Below are 19130 nucleotides of genomic sequence, written 5' to 3' on the forward strand. Positions count from 1 at the left end.
TTAATCTCTTGGCATTTTCTTAAAAATAAAAATTAGAAAAATATAAAAGCAATATAAGCCTGTCCAATGTGGTAACATATATATTTCCACACACGAATATTTTATATATATATATATATATAATATATATAATATATATATAATATATATATATTAGTATATATATTAGTATATATATGTATATATATATATATATGTATATATATATGTATATGTCTGTTATATGCATTCATATGTGTACATGTGTGCATACTCTCACTCTTCATATATATATATATATAAATAAATATATATATATATATATATATATATATATATATATATATACAAACATGTGTCTCCTTCTGTGATTATACATCTATATACTTTTATATGCATACATACATATACTTGTACATGCAACTTATGTATATGCATATATGCCACTCTCACTCTCTCTCTATATATATACATGCATATATAAATATGTGTGTATGTGTGTATTTCAGTGTGTAAGTGTATGTAAGTGTGTGTGTATGTGTGTGTTTGTGTTTGTGTGTGTTTAGTATTATAAAATATAGAAGAGGTCTGCGCTAGTTGTTTAAAAAACGTTGGCGTTTGGTCCAAATATTTAGACTCTCTCTTCCCTCTCAATAGGCTTTTTACTCATCAGTTAGTTAAGCATGTTTATTTAGTTGCATTTGATAACTTTTTTTTCACGCCCCTCCTCGTGATGGCCTCTATCGCTGTTGCGTTTGTGAAACTTTCTCAACACGCGTTTTTTTTTGTTTTTTTTTTCTTCTTTTTTACTCTTTGCATTTTCCCTATTTTTCTCTAAAATCTTCTTGATTTATCTATTCGCGCCACATTTTTTTCGCTGTGATCAATTTCAATATCCTTTTGTTCGTTATGTTTTTTTTTTGTTCCTCTTCGTTTATCGTTTTATTTATACCTTTTTGCTTATAGTATGATGTAGATAGGGTTTCTAATATCAATTTTAAATATTACTTTTATATTATTATATGATTATAGTATAATTATATTTCTTAGCTGTGCTGACATAAACGGCATCTGCTTCGTAAATTTATAGCATTTTTTAATTCATACTATTGTTTTTATTCATATTATTTTTTATGACTTGTAAAGTTTATCATACTATTGGAAATGTTGACATATATTATTATTATTATTATTATTATTTATAATTATTTTTATCATTATTATTACTATTATTATTATTTTTAAAAATTATTTTTATTATTATTATGATTATTATTATTTTTATTATTATTATTATTATTATTATTTATTGCTATTATTATTATTTTTATTATTATGTTCATTATTATTATTTTTATTATTATTTATTATTATTATTATTATTATTTATTATTATTATCATCATTAGTATTATTATTATCATTATATATTATTATTATTCATTATTATTATTTTTTTATTATTATTTTATTATTATTATTATTATTATTATTATTATTATTTTATTTATATTACGAATTTTAGTTTGGTTTATTTTATTGTTTCTATTTTTGTCATTTTTTAAACTGGAATTATTTTCATTTATGCTATATATATTATTTTATAAATACATACCGGATTTCCCGTTTTCAACTTACATGAATTGTAGTTTATTTATCTTATAAAAAGTCATATTACTATTTATATTATCATATTATTACTATTATTATATTATTATATTGTCATATTATTACTATTTATATTTATAACTAACGGCTACGTCGCGTTGCCACACACAACACCGAGTCAAACACAACATTGAATACACTCAACATCAAGTACACTCAACATCGTCTTACCATCAACGCTTACCCTGTAAACTCAGAGTATGGGAAATTCCCATATGCACAAAACAATATCACAAAAAAATACCATAAGATCAGTGAAAAATGGAATGGGCAGACAGAAAAAGTAACAGAAATATGTAGACCTTTTGTAAACGATTTTGGGTGATAGAATGAGAACAATACACTCCTCGTAGATTAAATAGCTACATTCGGAGAAAGCCAGAGTGCACATTTGGAGAAACATTATGACTGTATAGAAGTGATAGAATGGTTTCAATATTTTCCGTCCAAATTGCGATACAATTATCGATTTCATGTTAAATGTTCGATTCCGATACAATTACCAAATCAGATTCCTTTTGAATTCTCAAGTATTTTACTATAGTGTTACCATTGTTTTAGAATAGCGTAAAACACAGGTTAAATGGACAAACATTTTGTCAACCTTTAAACCAAACATGTGAATGATGATCTATAGATTTTTATTACTTTAAAGCAGTATCTATTTTTTGATGTTGCTACCTACGATGAAAAGTTTTATTTTGTTTTAAACAAACTCCGGTACTTGTACAGTTTAATCATGACATTAAAAAAATGAAAATATCGAAAAAAAAAATTACATTGTACGTATCCGTTTTGAACTGAAGATCTTCGAACAAAAAAAGTTCACTAAATTTGTTGTTGTTTTTGTTTTGTTTTTTTTTTTGTTTTTTTTTTGTTTTTTACAGCGGAAAAACAGGTTATTATGACAGCACGTTGAAGGTAGACATCTTTGAATTTTTTAAATTTTGGTTTGGATTTTAGAATAAGCCACGGGGAGATAACTCAGTTTTAACCGCTGACACTCCCTCTTTAATACTAGCTTTTCGACCTAAAAATCGAACCTTTTACTCGGTATCATAGCAAATTGTTTTTGTTTTTTTTTCGCTGTAATAAAAATAACTACTTGATTAAATTAAGTGAATTTTTTTTTCGGATAACTTCATTCCATAACAGATACGTAAACTATAAACTTTTTTCGATATTTTCATTTTTTTAATGTCTTGATTAAACTGTACAAGTATTCAAAATCCAATAAGAAATATTCAGTTAAAAGAACTCTTGAGATGTAAGCCATTCTGAAGAGTTATCTATACAAGTCCTGGAAATGAAAAATTCTCAGTGGACAGCGGTTCTGTATAAGTTCCGGACTTTATAATTTTGCAGCCAAAGAGCAAAAGATCTTTTTCGTGTTGACAGCAAAAAAAAAAAAAAAAAAAAAACATACCCTGGGATGCTAAAAAACGGTTTAATTTTTATGCAGCAATTCTGGTTTCTGATTGGTTGATAGCAAAACGTGAATTAATTTGATTCGTCAGTTCCCAGCAACAACATTAATAAATAGAATCCCCTAATCTGAAGAAACATGCGTCATTATTTATCAAAAATATTGCAACAAGAACCGTTTTTTCCATACCACCAGATGTTCCGATTTTTCCGATTCCGATATTTTCGATTCCGATAAATCGTACCAACACTATTGTCTACACCAAGCGAATATTGCTAACGAGCCAATTCTATCCATTTCAAATTTTTTAAGGTTTAAACGAACATATATTCTCTTTCTACTTGTTCAAGTAATTTTCCAATGGCCGTAAGATATGGGAACACATTGGACTTTTCTAACAGTGCGGTCTGCTTTGCGCCATAAAACTAACACTTTTCTAAGCCTATCAATTCTCTCTGATAACTTTTATTTTCGCACAAGTCTCTTAGTTACAGTATACTCTGATTTCTTTGAAGTAATTTACGAGCCACGCTTGACACTTACAGTCCCATGAACCCGCACTAGAATTCCTAGACTGCGAGAATCGGATTAACAAATTCTGAGAGAAAGAAAATAACGTACATGCATTGACGATTACAATCTAATGGAACTGTTCTAGAATTACTAGACGACAAGTCTGTCAGTGTATTCAAATTCTGCTAAAAAAATATATTCTGATTATTTCCCCGTCCGTACTGATATAGTCTCGATATCTTTTTGTGGAATCACATGAAAGTGAAAATCTTAAAACGGTGAAAATAATTCTGATAATTTAAAGAACTGCTTTGGATCTTAGAGTTTCCATAATCCGTTCTATAATTATTAGAGTAGGAATTTTAACCTAATAAAAACCCGTTTATATTCTGATAATTGAAATAGCTACATTAATAAAATCTAATTGAGTATACACACACACACACACACACACACACACACACACACACATATATATATATATATATATATATATATATATATATATATATATACACACAATGAAAATTGCAATTAAATTTACCAAAATGATCCAAGATGGTAAAATTAAAGTATATTATAAATATTAAAGAATTAATATTTATAAAGTTATCTCAGCCAGATGTAAAAGCTCGATAAAACCAAATAGGAAATAGAGCTTATAATACGAGCAAACAGTTAATAAAACACTTTGAAATGAGTTAAACACATATTTACTCTGAAAAGGAAACACTAGATAAGTGGATAGTCCTTAATCCGCGGAGTTTCGAAGAAATACTTTCCTTATCATCAGAGGGTAGGAATTAGCAACGTGCGGGATCGGATTTTGCATGCAAAAGTATTTGATGAAACAACAAGTAAGTCAAAGATCTTACTTGAAAACAAAAAAAGTGAAGCAGAGGGAATATGGTGAAGAAAAAGGTGATTACACATGAATGGATAGTCTGGTGGAAGATAAATAATCCAGTGACGGTAAAATCCAAATGTATAACTTCAATGTATAAATTCAATTTACTTTCTTGAAGTTATACATTTGGATTTCACATCGTTTTTTTTTTATATTCCTACGCAGACACCTGCAAACAACCGGGCAAAGCCCGGTACCCCCGCTTGTAGGTCTATAAATTCTAAATATCAAGTTTTCTCAGTTAGTCATTTATTATTTTTCCAAAGGTATCCATTACAATATCCTTTCGTATTGCGACTAACAAGTCTGCAAAATTATGTTAATGCTGTATATTTAGTCGCTTACTCTTCAGATATTTACCTTACTAAACTTATAAAAACACGATGTTAGAAACTTACATGGTTCCTAGTTTGCAATTAGCTTATCAAAGAGTATGTGTTTGAGTTTGGAGTCTTAATGCGTGATATTAAGTTCATGCTTGCATTCCTTCTCGCTTCCAGCTAACACCGCTGGCTAACCTCGTGGTGAAAAGTAAGCAGCTATGCATAAGTCTTCCCTGCCAGCACATCGTCTCTTCATCATCAAGACTTCTACAGTTACTCCACGTTGGCCACACAGGGTAACTGGGTGCCTTGCGGGCCCAGGCTAAACTTGTAGTAGTTCTCGGAGTAGTAGGGGACCCCAGACGTAGTGCGTTATGGCCCACCGATGTGTGGACATGCTCTGGCACACTACTAACCCAAACCCTACTGTCTTGTGGGTGCCTTTGGTTGGGGGAGACTACAGGAACCAACCCTAAAATCAAACACCACTGCCTTGTGGGACTTATCACAGCAAAAGAGGCTAAGAAATGGGAACTCTGACTTAAAATCCTACTGCTGCCTTGCTGTTTTCCTTAAAAGGCTATGGAACCTCATCCAGAAAGAAAAGGCGTAGTAGCGGACACGATAGGGCGACTGTTTACCTCACTGAGATCACTTTCGGCGAGAAGCTGAGGCCTCCTTTGCTGCCAGTCGTCGCGGGTTCGCTCAACTGGATATGAGCGTTGGAGGTTCAGAGGGTGTCTATCTTATGTGGAACAGATACTGCACCTAAACTGCGCAAGCAAGTTTGGAGCCAAGGTGGTGATGAAGTGAGACTACGCCAACACCGACGGATAAAGCACTGATGCCCAACTAGTCATCGTCAAGAGTGACGGACTGCATGATGATGATGATGATGACGACGACGACGACTAAAGAGTATAACATCTCTACCTAATACTTTATACTTATTTACATGGAGATTGCTACTTGTCAAGGCCCGTAAGCCACTCGGGATAAGAGTTATTTTGTCCACTTTATATCATCATTTCATATTTCGTAATTTCTTATTCGCTTTGATTTTTAATCTAAATGTTGTTAAGCCAGTGTCTATCTATATTTACAGGTTTTTTTTTATAATTCTAGTTCTTGCATTACTATATTATTCATAATTAGTTACTACAATAGTCCTCATCCAGCTAGGATTGCATTCACTTCATTGTGGATTTTACTGAAATTTTAACAAAGTTTTTGGTATTACACAATCAATTTACAGTTGATTTTCAGATTATTTATTTGGGTATATTGACTGTCTTCCATGGCTAACAAGTTCAACCTACCCGACCAGCGCTGTAAATGAAATTAAATTTTGCTAGAAAATGTTAATTACAGATCACGATATAAATATTATCTTACTTACCTGAACATCGCATTCCTGTCGGTAGGGATATGTTGCTGTAACCGTTCCACGGCGTAATCTCCTGTCCCATATACGGGGAATAGGGGCTCAAGCCGCTCGGTCGATGAAGAGGGTTCCCGAAGCTACTGTCGGATCGAACCACAGATGACGTAGTGATCGGTGAGCTAGGTGTCGGACTAAAAGCAAATCGGGAGGATACCGAGTGGTGTGTGCCGGTGTTCGTGCTATAGGGGGTCTCGCTGGGGGGCATGGTCCACATGGCGGCCGAACCAGGTGACCCTGTCGAATTTTGTCCCGTGGCTCCGTTGCCAACATATTGCATTGGGATCACTGCCCTTGTTGTTGGTACATACACAGGGCTGCTATTGGTCGGATGAAGGAAAGTGTTAGATGGGGTTTCGTATGGCGATACCCCCGCGGGGCTCGCCATTGGAAGTGGTGACACGTGGTTTTGAAACATGGGGTTAGGGGATTGCAAAGAAGACTTGTTGCTGTTGTTGTTGTTATTTGTATTGCTGTTGTTATTGTTTGTATTATTAGAAGTATTGCTATTTGAGTTGTTATTGTTATTAGGGTTGCTGTTGTGGTTATTATTGTTCGTTGTATTATTACCGTTATTGTGAGTTAAACTTCCGGATCCGGATACGTTGGCGCCACCTAGCGAGACTGATATGGGTGTACCGGCGGACACGTGACTTGGTTGTTGATGTGATCCACTAATCTGTGAGGCGCTACTGACGTTGTTGAGTTGGTTTAACAAAACCTCGACTTCCTCTGAACGGAAGACGTGGTTGCTCTCTTGTTGATGTGGTTGCGATTGTTGATGTTGTTGCTGTGGTTGTTGCTGATGATGGAAGCTAACCGGATGACCCGGTTGCATACCCCGCGGGGTCAGCTGATAAGCAGTTCCGTTGGCAGAACTGTCGATGGATCCAACGCCAGGAGCAGGATCAAAATAGGAATAAGAGCCCCGGACACAACTGGGGGATTTATCGAGGACCTCTTGCTTTATGTTTATATACGGCGAGCCCAGCCAAGAATCCGTGGTTGCCATTAAATTATATTCACTGTCCCCCCTAATTTTGAAAGATGGGGGCGCAAAGTGGCGCGAAGCAGCTAAGTTCGACGTCGGCAACTCAATACGAGGTAGAGTAAATTTGTCTATTTCGGGGTGCACGTATGTAAGAATGGTTGCGGTTGGGGTATAAAATAATGAGATTTAAACCTGTATGCGGAGTAATATTTCACCCAAATGCTATTTGCACTATCTAGTTTAAGACAGTAGGTATTAGTTCACATATAGGTAAATATGTAAGTGTATTACGATTTTCGTACAAAATACTAATATTTGGATCAGACAATTTAATCACTGCCTATAATAATTTGATTTCAAAGATTAAAACACTAACCCTATAGCGAGGCGAACTTTATTTGTATTTGTGTATATATAATTATATATAAATATATATGCATACATATGTAGAGTATACTGCTTGGGTTTTGCGTATATTTTTATTGTGTGCGTATATATAAATTGCAAAGAGAAACACCTATCTTCTTTTGATGATTTTTCTAAAACAGATTGTGGACAAATTTTTAATGTTGAATTAAACTAAATAAAGCTCCTTTACACATAAGCAGCAGTGTATTAGTAGTCTAGTTATATAGTGATGTGGATAAAATATATTTTAAAACCAATGTATACCTATTTTTTTGTTTGACAAGAGATATTTTAGTTAATCGTTGATTATAGTCTTCGAGGGAAAAATAAATTGATAATCAGATGTGTTGGGAGTATCTTTACTTCTTGAATTAGCGGGTAATTTTTAGTTTTGGTGTGTATTCCGTTTTTTCTTCTTTCAACAAACGCGAACCATGAAGAATTTTACAAAACTTGCGACGGTCCGTAGTGAAGTCTGGGAGATCTAGAAATAGACAAGAAAAGAAAATGTTAATAAAAAAGGCCACAAGCAAATAAATCGCTCAAAGAATAGATATATAAAAACACGGCTTTACAACATGAAGTAAAACATTTGTTACATTGGGAATCTTAAGAATGTTCGGCTGAGTTCCTAACGTTTGCCTGAAACTGAAAGTGTCGATGATAGATCATACCAATTCACATATGAATCGATATTAAAATAAATTTGTTCTTACATGCTAATATGCAATTGTATTTGAACATTAGTTAGTTCCCTTACAACTAGGGCTATGCATATAGCATATTCTATTTATTGTTTCAACTCTCGAGTATATATCCGACACAGTTCGACACAGTTAACCAACCGAGAACCATATCATATAAAAGAATATAAGATATCATCAACAGTCAAAACAATGAATATATATATATATATATATATATATATATATATATATACTCACAAATGCATATATATACTCACAAATGCATATATATATATACTCACAAATGCATATATATATATATATATATATATATATATATATATATACACACACACACACACAAATGCATATACATACCCACGCACACACAAATACATATAAACACACACAAGTGCATATATATATACACACAAAATACATTGTAATTGTCTGTATTTTTGAGATGACGTGTTTTCATTTATTGAGATTGTCGGACTGACTTCCTCATCTTGGTTGTTATAGTCACAACGTTTCAGCCGTTTTGCCCTCCGGCCTTCATCAGGTGTTTTGTATCGAACTGGGGAACCGTTTGTTAGGAGTCTCGAACCCAACCCTTTATTTTTATTATTATTATTACGGGGGTACCGTGTTCTGACTCCAGCTAGGCTCCGGGACATAGTTGCTGATTCTCTGTTTTGAATGTTACTTTTCACTGCCTTCGTTCAGGATTGAACTCAGCACTTTGGGTAACTGTAAACTTTGATACAACGTGTAGGACCACTCGGCCTAGTGACATATGGCCGAGTGGTCCTAGTACTTCTTAATGCTGCAATATTTTAAATTTTAAACTAATTATAGTTTACTAGAATATCTTGTTCTTTTCCAATTTTAACAACTAGTCCTTTATTTTTCCATGTTTAAGCTTACCTATATTACTTTTTATGCTCGCATTTTTCTATTGTAATCCATAATTTTTCGAAGATTCTAATAAATTTAATTTTTCTTTTTTTTTTTCAGTCTTCTATTTTCCCCATAAACATAACATAAACATATGTAATAACAATGTATAGAACTCGTCTGCTTTCAATAAAATCCCCAATTATCTCCCTTTTCATGCTTTCATTCTCTCTGTTTTGACTTGTTACTTCTTTTTTCTCGATAGCAGTGAATTGATAGCAACAGTAGTCACTGAAGCGATGCGGTTGCTATGGAAACCAATCGTAAAAAGCGTCGCTCAGCTTATTACATGTTTTTTGCGATTTTGAACACCAGAAAATTCACCATAAATTGTTTTACTGAACGAAAATTGATTTTTTTTTTTCACAACATAGCTGAGAAGGTGATCTTTAAACTGTATATAATTGTTTTAAATTTGGTCGAAAAATGAGTCAGCGGTGAAGCTTCAAACAAGTTCTAAAGGACTAAAACTGCCACTTAACCATATATTCAAGCACTGTAGTGTTCGAATGATAAAAGTGAGAATGTGTGTGAGGACACTTCTCAACCTATATACTCAACGAATTTTTACAGACTTGAAATTTGGTATATATTGTATTCAGACATGCGAAAAAGTTATTAATTCATTTTTATACGGAAAACGAAGCTGCTAAGGAAACAAATTCGAAAAGTTGGTAGATTGGATTGATCGGATTTCTCATCTGTTTCACGAATTCGCATGAGTGAATCGTTCATGGGACAGATTCCTTATGTTAAGAATAAGTCGGTTTGAAAACACCGTTTAAAGATAGTGTCACGCTGGCCTAATGATTATCGTATTTGACTCACTGTCTTTAAGTTTTGGTTTCGATCTCAGCTCGAATATTTTTTTTTAAACAGAAAAAAAAAAACAAGACATGCATGCGCATGTTTCAGTTTCTTTCTGTTTGTTTTTTTAACTTTATTTTTTAAGGAATTTAACATTACATTTTATACCTAGAGTATTTCCGTTTCTAATAAAAAAAGAAATCGGCATTAATTTAAATATAACATTTGTGTATTTTACGACCAGACAGCGCCGGGCGATCTGCTAGTATATATATATATATATATATATATATATATATATATATATATATATATATATATATATATATATATATATATATATATATATATATATACTCGGGTTTTTTTATTCAAAAGTAATGGACTTATGAATTCAACGAGGTTGTTAGATAGTGCTCAATAAAAAGAGCTGATAATATTTGTTTATTGTTATATAAACATGGTCACATCCTGCTGCTACAAATAGCCACTTGTTTCAATCAAACAACAGATATCACCAGGCAGCGACTTGACTATTCAAAAGTTCAATGAATAATCATTATCAGAATAAGGTTATTCATTGAACTTTTGAATAGTCAAGTCGCTGCCTGGTGATATCTGTTGTTTGATTGAAACAAGTGGCTATTTGTAGCAGCAGGATGTGACCATGTTTATATAACAATAAACAAATATATATATATATATATATATATATATATATATATATATATATATATATATATATATACACCTTATGGTTATTACATGAGCAGTGATAATATAGTAATAATCGAAGCAACATTTTTTGCTGTAGAGAGCTGTGTAAATTGCAAAATTGTATAGCAATTTCAATTCATTAAAAAAAAAACTTAACGAGAAAAAAGGAAATATATATGGCATGACATTTCCAAACTAAATGCTTCTCATCTGATGTGGAGAAAACAGGCATTATACAAATATAAATTATTATACAAATAAATTCAACTTAAAATTTAGATTAGAAATATATATATATATATGTGTGTGTGTGTGTGTGTGTGTATAAATATTTATTTATAAATAAAAGATATAATATTAAATGAGAGTGAACGAAGTTTGTTAAAACTGCTTGTTCCTTTAAAATAGGGATTATAAATATATCATGTATATATATATACATATATAAGTAAAATATCTGTCTGTCTGTATGTTTTTGTACATTTCCCTACGCAATAACTCTGTCAATTTTTAGTCTACAGACTCGAAACTGGAATTTTGATATACAGGGCACTGAGATTAAGGAAAATCTTTGGAATCCGTTTTCGGCAAGAAATTTGGCTGTTAAGGGGTCAAAGTTTAACGATTTTACCTTTGAAATCTCTACCAACCTCCTCCGTCAATTTCGGGGATAAACACTTGAAATTTTAGACATAGTTTTCTTGGACATGGATGTACTTTAATAACTTGATTTGCGCCCAAAAGAATAAATGTTAAGAGGTCATAATAGAGGTCAAAGAAAAAAATTGACCACTGCGGTCTCTACCAAATTACTCAGACAATTTTTGGTCTAAATATTTGAAATTTTACATAAAGGGTATTCAGAGATAGGACAAGCTTTTTAATCGTTTTAGGTCGAAAATTTGAGCTACCAATATATAAATGCATGCATGTGTGTTAGCATGTCTGCCCAACACTTCGAAAGAGGGGAAGGATTTTCACAAGATCAATATCGTTTTGAAGCGCGACCCTTCAGACGACAAATACCGAAAAATTGGCTAAAAACATTAATTTCTTCACCCTCCACTGGGCACTTTTCTACAGGGAGGGGTTGCTTTTTTCGCCGATACTTTCGGAAGTCATCCCCTCTTTTCGATTGTCTAGCCTTAATTTAAACCTACACCACTTCCGGTTTGGCGGTGGTCGTAACAGCAAAGACGTCAGATATGTTTCACGTTCTTTCCTCCTTCGCGGTGCGGGTTCGAGCCTGCCTTTCTACTACCACGTTTTTTTTTTGCTCAACACACACGTCCAAACATCCGGGTGACGCCGAACCCTCATGTTAGTATATATATATATATATATATATATATATATATATATATATATATATATATATATATATATTTGAATACTTCATTTACATCTGCATATCATAGTTTGCAGTTGAAATATAACGATGAAAATTTCTTACATCTGGGTTACAATATTTATTGCATATGGATCATAACTTGCTAGATCTGGATACCATTTTTCTGCTTTTGAATTACAAGGATGAATATTTTTGCATCTGGATTACAATATGTCTTACATATGGATTATTACTTGCTCATCTGGACATTTCTTTTTGTACACTTCATTCAGAACGATGAAAATTTCTTACATCTGGAGTATAATATTACATCTGGCTCATAACTTTTGTTTCATCTGGATTCCAATTTTTGACATTAGAATCAGAACGATGAAAATTTCTTACATCTGGAGCATATTATTACATCTGGATCATAACTTTTCAAGCCCAACATAAAGGGAACCATTTAGTGTAAATGATGTTAGGCTCTCGTCAGCCATGTTGTTTCTGCCTGCGCAAAAAACTTCAGGCCCGCATACATTAAATAAAAAATGTAAAAAATAGAAAATTCATATTAGAATAAAATATACAGAGATAGGAATAAGCTATAGTTTAATAAAAATGAACATCATTATAAAAAATATACAAAAAAATAAATTCTGGCCTGAAATTTTTTCCTCAGACAGAAACAACATGGCTGACGAGAGCCTAACATCATTTACCTTTTACCATTAACGGGCCCGCTTTATGTTGGGCTTGAAACCGACGGTACCAATGTTTTTCTGAACTTCTGTACTATTAAATATATAAATATTAAGATCTTATATCGAAAAAGTTTTTCTTTGTAATGGAGCACTTTGTTGAAATTCTTTCCCTAAAAAACAGTAAACATATATATATATATATATATATATATATATATATATATATATATATATATATATATATATATATCGGTCAGTTACAATATTGTGATAGGCTTTAGTTTGTATAATGAATTCATCGTTAACTCGTGAGACTACGTTAAGTTTGTTGCCATTTCTAATGAAAACGGTATTATGGAACTGGCACGGTATAAACACGATATTACGACTTAATAGTGAACACCAGTGTCCACGTCACCTATAATACCATCTGAGAAATCGTTACGTTGAATTTTGAAACGTAATCATTGGTGTCCCGCCTTGTTGGCCCACCTCTTCACGTGTTTCTTGTTCATCGTTATCGATATTGACCTTATCAGATCGACCTAAAACGATGACCAGGTGAAATTCACACGGAAACACATAGATAAGCGACCTAAAAAAGAGCCGGGTACCTGCTAGGACATGTGCAGTAAGCTATTATGACCTTGGACATAATCTGCAACATTTATGAATTCGATATTTAATAGAAGCTTTTTCACAGACGTTATCCCTCTATAAATGTAAAAGAACTTGGACCTGATGATGTGTGATGTTTACAATTGCAGATTTTGGGTTCTGGGGTTCGAGTTCCTTTTTTTTTTTTACACAGTGATCACCACTTATCAAGGCCCGGAAGCCACTCAGGTATAAGGGTTATTGCAAGTACATTACGTTAGTGTGGAGATTTGATGAAGTGTTTACTAAAGGGGGCGGTTTATTAGGAATTTGTTAACATTGGACTTGAAGACATCCAAGTTGTAGTCCGGTGGGAAGCAGGCAGACGGAACAGAGTTCCACAGGCGTGCAGTTCTAAGAAAGAAGCTTTGTTCATGGAATCCACGTTTGAATTTAGGCTCATGTTCATGAAATCCGAGTTTTGATTTAGGTTCCTGTTCTATCTGGACAACTCGATTAATTCCAATAATAATTTTAGAAAAAAGATATGAATTGATATATCCCTTCAGATTTACGAATAAAATAGTAGGGTAAGCAAGAATCTAAAGCTTTGGTTGAACAATTAATTTAGAAAAACTAAAACATATCGTATTCAGTCGATCTTCATTCGTATGGCTATGCAGTGATGCTTCAAAAGAGATGCATTTAAAGATTTTTCAACAAATTTCCGCCATGGATTGCACGAGCAGGCACGTTTACAATGTTGTATATCGAGTTGTTACATGGAAAATAAACTCTGTTTAGGACAATAACTTATCTAAAATCTTTACTGCAGTATTACGAAATTACTGCTCGTCAGAAGTTATTTATTTTCTGTGTAATGCCATATATTTGTCTGGAAACTAATGTCTCATTCAGTTCTGACCACATTTTCAAAGGTTAGTTTTCTTGATAAACTCATATATATATATATATATATATATATATATATATATATATATGTATATATATATATATATATATAGAGAGAGAGAGAGAGAGGGAGGGAGAGAGAAATAAATATATAAATATATATATATATATAAATATATATATAATATATATATAAATATATATATAAATATACATAAATATATATAAATATATGTAAATAAATACATAAATATATGCATAAATACATATATATATATATATATATATATATATATATATATATTAGTGTCCACATAAAATGTATACACTGTTTGGGTTTGTATTACTGTACACATAGATTCGAAAAAGTTGTCAAAAAACAAATATATAACCAATAAATGTTATCAAAGGCAAGATAAGTAACTTTTCTACCAAACTAGATATATTTTTCGTGTTTTTATTCAATGTAACATGTTTATTCAGCTCGAAAAACATGCAGTGTTTATCGATGTATTGGAAAATTCAAAATGGCGCTCGACTGTCTCTTTAACACGGTAAGTGTGGGAAAAGATGTTATAAATAATAAACTAGACAAAATACTATTAAAAAACAACCGAATATATGTCAACTTATGTCACGGTAACATATATTGAGAAAATTTCTAACAGTATTTTGTCTAGTTTATTATTTATAATACCTTTTCCCAAGCTTACCCTCTCCGAGAGAGAGTCGGGCGCCATTTTGAATTTTTCAATGCATCGGTAAACACTGCATGTTTTGCGAGCTGAATAAACATGTTACACTGAATAAAAACACAAAAATATATCCAGTTAGGTATAAAAGTAACTTATCTTGCCTTTGATAACATTTATTTGTTATATATATATATATTTTGACAACTTTTTCGAATCTATGTGTACAGTAATACAAACCCCACTGTTTAAATTATTTAAACTTGCTACACGTTCCCACGAGATGTTTAGAAATAAAGAATGGCACCTCCCCACTATCATCATGACGTAAGAGCATATCTTGATAGCCACCTGCGAAACAGATAGATAGGACGAAGAGGAAGTATAGAGTACTGTCCACACTCACCGGATTTGACCCCCTCCTCAGTTGATTTTTCTCTTTTTGGGGGTGGCTCGTGGGGGCTTGATAACACAGCGTTCACACCACAAAACGAGCTACAATTAATGATTTGAAAGCAGCGATTGAAGGAGGATGTATCAACATACACATTAAACTGATTAGGAACGTTTTCGAATCAGTTGTTCATGGACCACAATGGCCAATGATTTAAACTTTCGATAATTAGCTGGTTTCTATTTGTTCACAGTATTTTGAAACTTTTCTTTCTTATAATAAATATTGGTTTTATGGTCATTTAAAGTGTGTATACATTTTATTGCAGCACTCTGTATATATATATATATATATATATATATACACATAGATATATATATGTGTGTGGGTGTGTGCGTATAAACATATATATATATATATATATATATATATATATATATATATATATATACTTTAAGGTGTTCAAATAAATTAGATTTCAGGTTGGTGATTCTCGTGTTTTCAAGTCTTATACTAGAAGGAAATATTCATATAAGACAATACCAGCCAAATGAAATTGCTCAATGTAATATATAGAGAAAATAAAAATTATAGTTTATATGCTCAAATCTTATTTAAAAGAAGCAATTTTCAAAAACAAACTTGAAAGCATACAATGTTTAAATTAATGTCCTTAGTCCATACATTTTCAATGCGAGTACATATCCTCAGAGGAAAAATCCTCGCAAAATATTAATATTGGTCCGCAAATATTTTGCTAAATAGCAAATGCAGAGAAAATATTAAAGATAAAATGGCTTTACTTTCTCTACTTTCAACACGAATTCTCTTTGTGTCCCTTAAAGCCATTTTATCTTTAATATTCTCTTTATGCGCTATTCAGCAAAATAATTGAGAAGAAATATTAGTATTTTGCTAGAATATTTCCTCTGACGAGATGTACTTACATTGAAAATCCATGGATTAAGGACATTAATTTAAACATAGTATTCTTTGGTTCAAACATTAAATTTGAAATTTTATTCTGAAAATTGATTCTATTGAATGAAATTTGAACTTATAAACTATATATAAATATATATATATATATATATTTGTGTGTATGTGTGTCTGTGTGTTTTTGTGTGTGTCTGTGTGTGTCTGGTCACGAATAGGCTCCTATATGGTTGACTATTATAGAAAACTGATCACATATAATGATAGAAATGTATCGAGACACAGGAATGGGTATGTTTGATCTGGCATACTGATGATTCATTAAAATTGTGGGGTTTGCGACGCGCCTGGTCTACAAAGTATGGAAATAAAATATGTAAAAATAAAAAAAAAAACGTTTACAAGTGTTTTTGATATAAATGTACATAAGAATACTTTGATAAGTATGTTTTAATTTTAATAGGGATGGTATAATAAAATTGTGGGGTCTGCATTCGCGCCTGGCCTCCATAGAATGGAAATAGGCACAAACTTTAATAAAGACTTATCATATCTATCTGCGTAATATACTTTGATAATTATGTTTCAGTTTGAAGAAATATGGTATAATAAAATTATGGGGTGTTCGTTCGCGCCTGGCCTCCATAGAATGGAAATATGTCACAAAGTTTAACAAGTTTTTTTTTTAGATATAGATCCACAGAATATTGTGATAAATGTTTCAGTGTGAACAGGTTATTGTATAATAAATTATGGGGCTTATCTAATTTATTTTTACTTTCATCATATTTTGCTTTGGTTTTGATATCCCCGAATTCGAAGTATTTACAACCCTTCCTTTTCATAAACTATCATACTTTCATAAATCAGAGTCCATTTTCTGTAGGCTGTTTTTGAACCCAGTCAACGACGGGTACTTTTGCTAGTATATATATATATATATATATATATATATATATATATACATATATATATATATATATATAAAATGGGTTAAGAAATTCCAACGAAAGAAAGATGTATATTTAAATAAGGGAGTAGTCACCAACAATATGTATTTTTTAACATTATTTTATTATTCCGTGTCTTGGTTTTTCATTGAGAATTATGTTTGGATCATTGTAATAATGTTTTTAAGTCATGACTCAATGAAAAACCAAGACACGGAATAATAAAATAATGTTAAAAAATACACATTGTTGGTGACTACTCCCTTATTTAAATACATATATATTTATTATTATATATATATTATTTAATATATATATATATATATATTATTTAATATATATATATATATATACACGAAATGTGTTTATAACAACAACAAATAGCGATATAAATTAAAATTATACCATAATTTTAATGGTCGATATGCCCAATCAGTTATAATCGATGTGGTCGAGGTTACGAATCCTGATATAGTCAGTCATGTTAACATACCGCAGTAACGGCAATATATTTGCAAAAAGAAAAAAATGATTAATATACATGTTTATGTGTGTCTGTGTACACGCCCCTAAAAAAAAAAATGTGACGAAATTGCGTATGTAAGTGAGGAAACTCTCAACTTGTTAGGGAGTGTAAACTATTTGTTACGGTAGTATAACCGTGACCTTCTTAAATTAGATCTGATCGCTGAAAAATGACGTCAGAGCTGATGTTCTAGCAAGAAAGCAAGATACGTCAAACAGTCGGATTGCCGCTAATGAATGAGAGGTATTTTAACTAAAAACATTAGAAAACTTAAAACCTTTCATTGAAAAATGGGAAAATAAGAAACCCGATTTATACTGAAACAAATCTTATTCAATATTTGTTGTTAAAGAAAAATGAGAATTAATTCAAAAGGAAAAGTAATGTGTTATTTCTGCGAGATAACATTCTATAAATAAAGATTAGGTTGTTTCATGGTTTTAAAGATTAAGAATCGTTCATTATTTTCTAAAGATATTGCATTAAAAAAGTAAACGAACGTGAGTAATGCTGAAGCTGAACTTCATGCAATCTTCTATATATCTATAAAAGTGAACGTGTCTGTGTGTCTGTGTGTCTGTGTACATTTTCCTTCGAAATAACTCTGTTAATTTTCAGTCTACAGACTCGAAAATTGATATACAAAGTACTGAGATTTGGGAAAATCTATGTGATCGGTTTTCGGCCAGAAATTTGGCTGTTAAGGGGTCAAAGTTCAACGATTTGACCTTTGAGAACTCTACCAAACTCCTCCGACAATTTTGGGTCTAAGCATTTGAAATTTTAGATACAGATTTCTTGGACATGGATCTTACTTAATAACTCGATTTGAGCCCAAAACAATACAGTTTAAGGGGTCATAATAGGGGTCAAATTTGAAAAAATTGACCATTTTTGTTTCTTTTTTTTTGGGGGGGGGGCTCAGCATACACCTTCAAACAGCCAGGCAACGCCGAGCTGAAATGCTAGTATAAATTAAAAAGCAAAAACAAGAATTATGAATGTAAAAATGTGTATTTGGAGCAAGAGACAATCAGATGCTGCGAAACCTAAATTATGAATTTTAGGAATAAACAAACAATAAACAAAAATTAAAGTCAAAACATAAGTAATTTTTTAAAATAAAATCGATTTAAATTCAAGCAATTAATTTAAATACAAACTTACTGTTGTAGAAATATATCTTTTTACATCAAACGTATGGAAAATTTGGATTATTTAGTTAAAAATGTGTTTCTAAGTAATAAGCTTGTTTTATTTTTGTTTG

At 31.7% G+C, this 19130-nt stretch overlaps 1 protein-coding gene across 6 annotated transcripts in view; it reads right to left on the reverse strand.

Moving 5' to 3' along the window:
- The window catches only part of LOC145293752 (uncharacterized), a 273003-nt gene that overhangs the window by 70785 nt on the left and 183088 nt on the right, over positions 1-19130 (reverse strand). For all 6 annotated transcript variants that reach the window (XM_080140233.1, XM_080140238.1, XM_080140236.1 and 3 more), the window contains exon 2: positions 6215-8139. In XM_080140233.1, coding sequence (XP_079996359.1) covers positions 6215-7268 — 1054 coding nt within the window. In that variant the 5' untranslated portion in view covers positions 7269-8139. The remainder of the gene's footprint in view (positions 1-6214; positions 8140-19130) is intronic.

The sequence above is a fragment of the Euprymna scolopes genome, chromosome 15 (genome assembly GCF_053919585.1).
Source record: "Euprymna scolopes isolate OS-2025 chromosome 15, ASM5391958v1, whole genome shotgun sequence".
Classification (NCBI taxonomy): Eukaryota; Metazoa; Mollusca; class Cephalopoda; order Sepiida; family Sepiolidae; genus Euprymna; species Euprymna scolopes.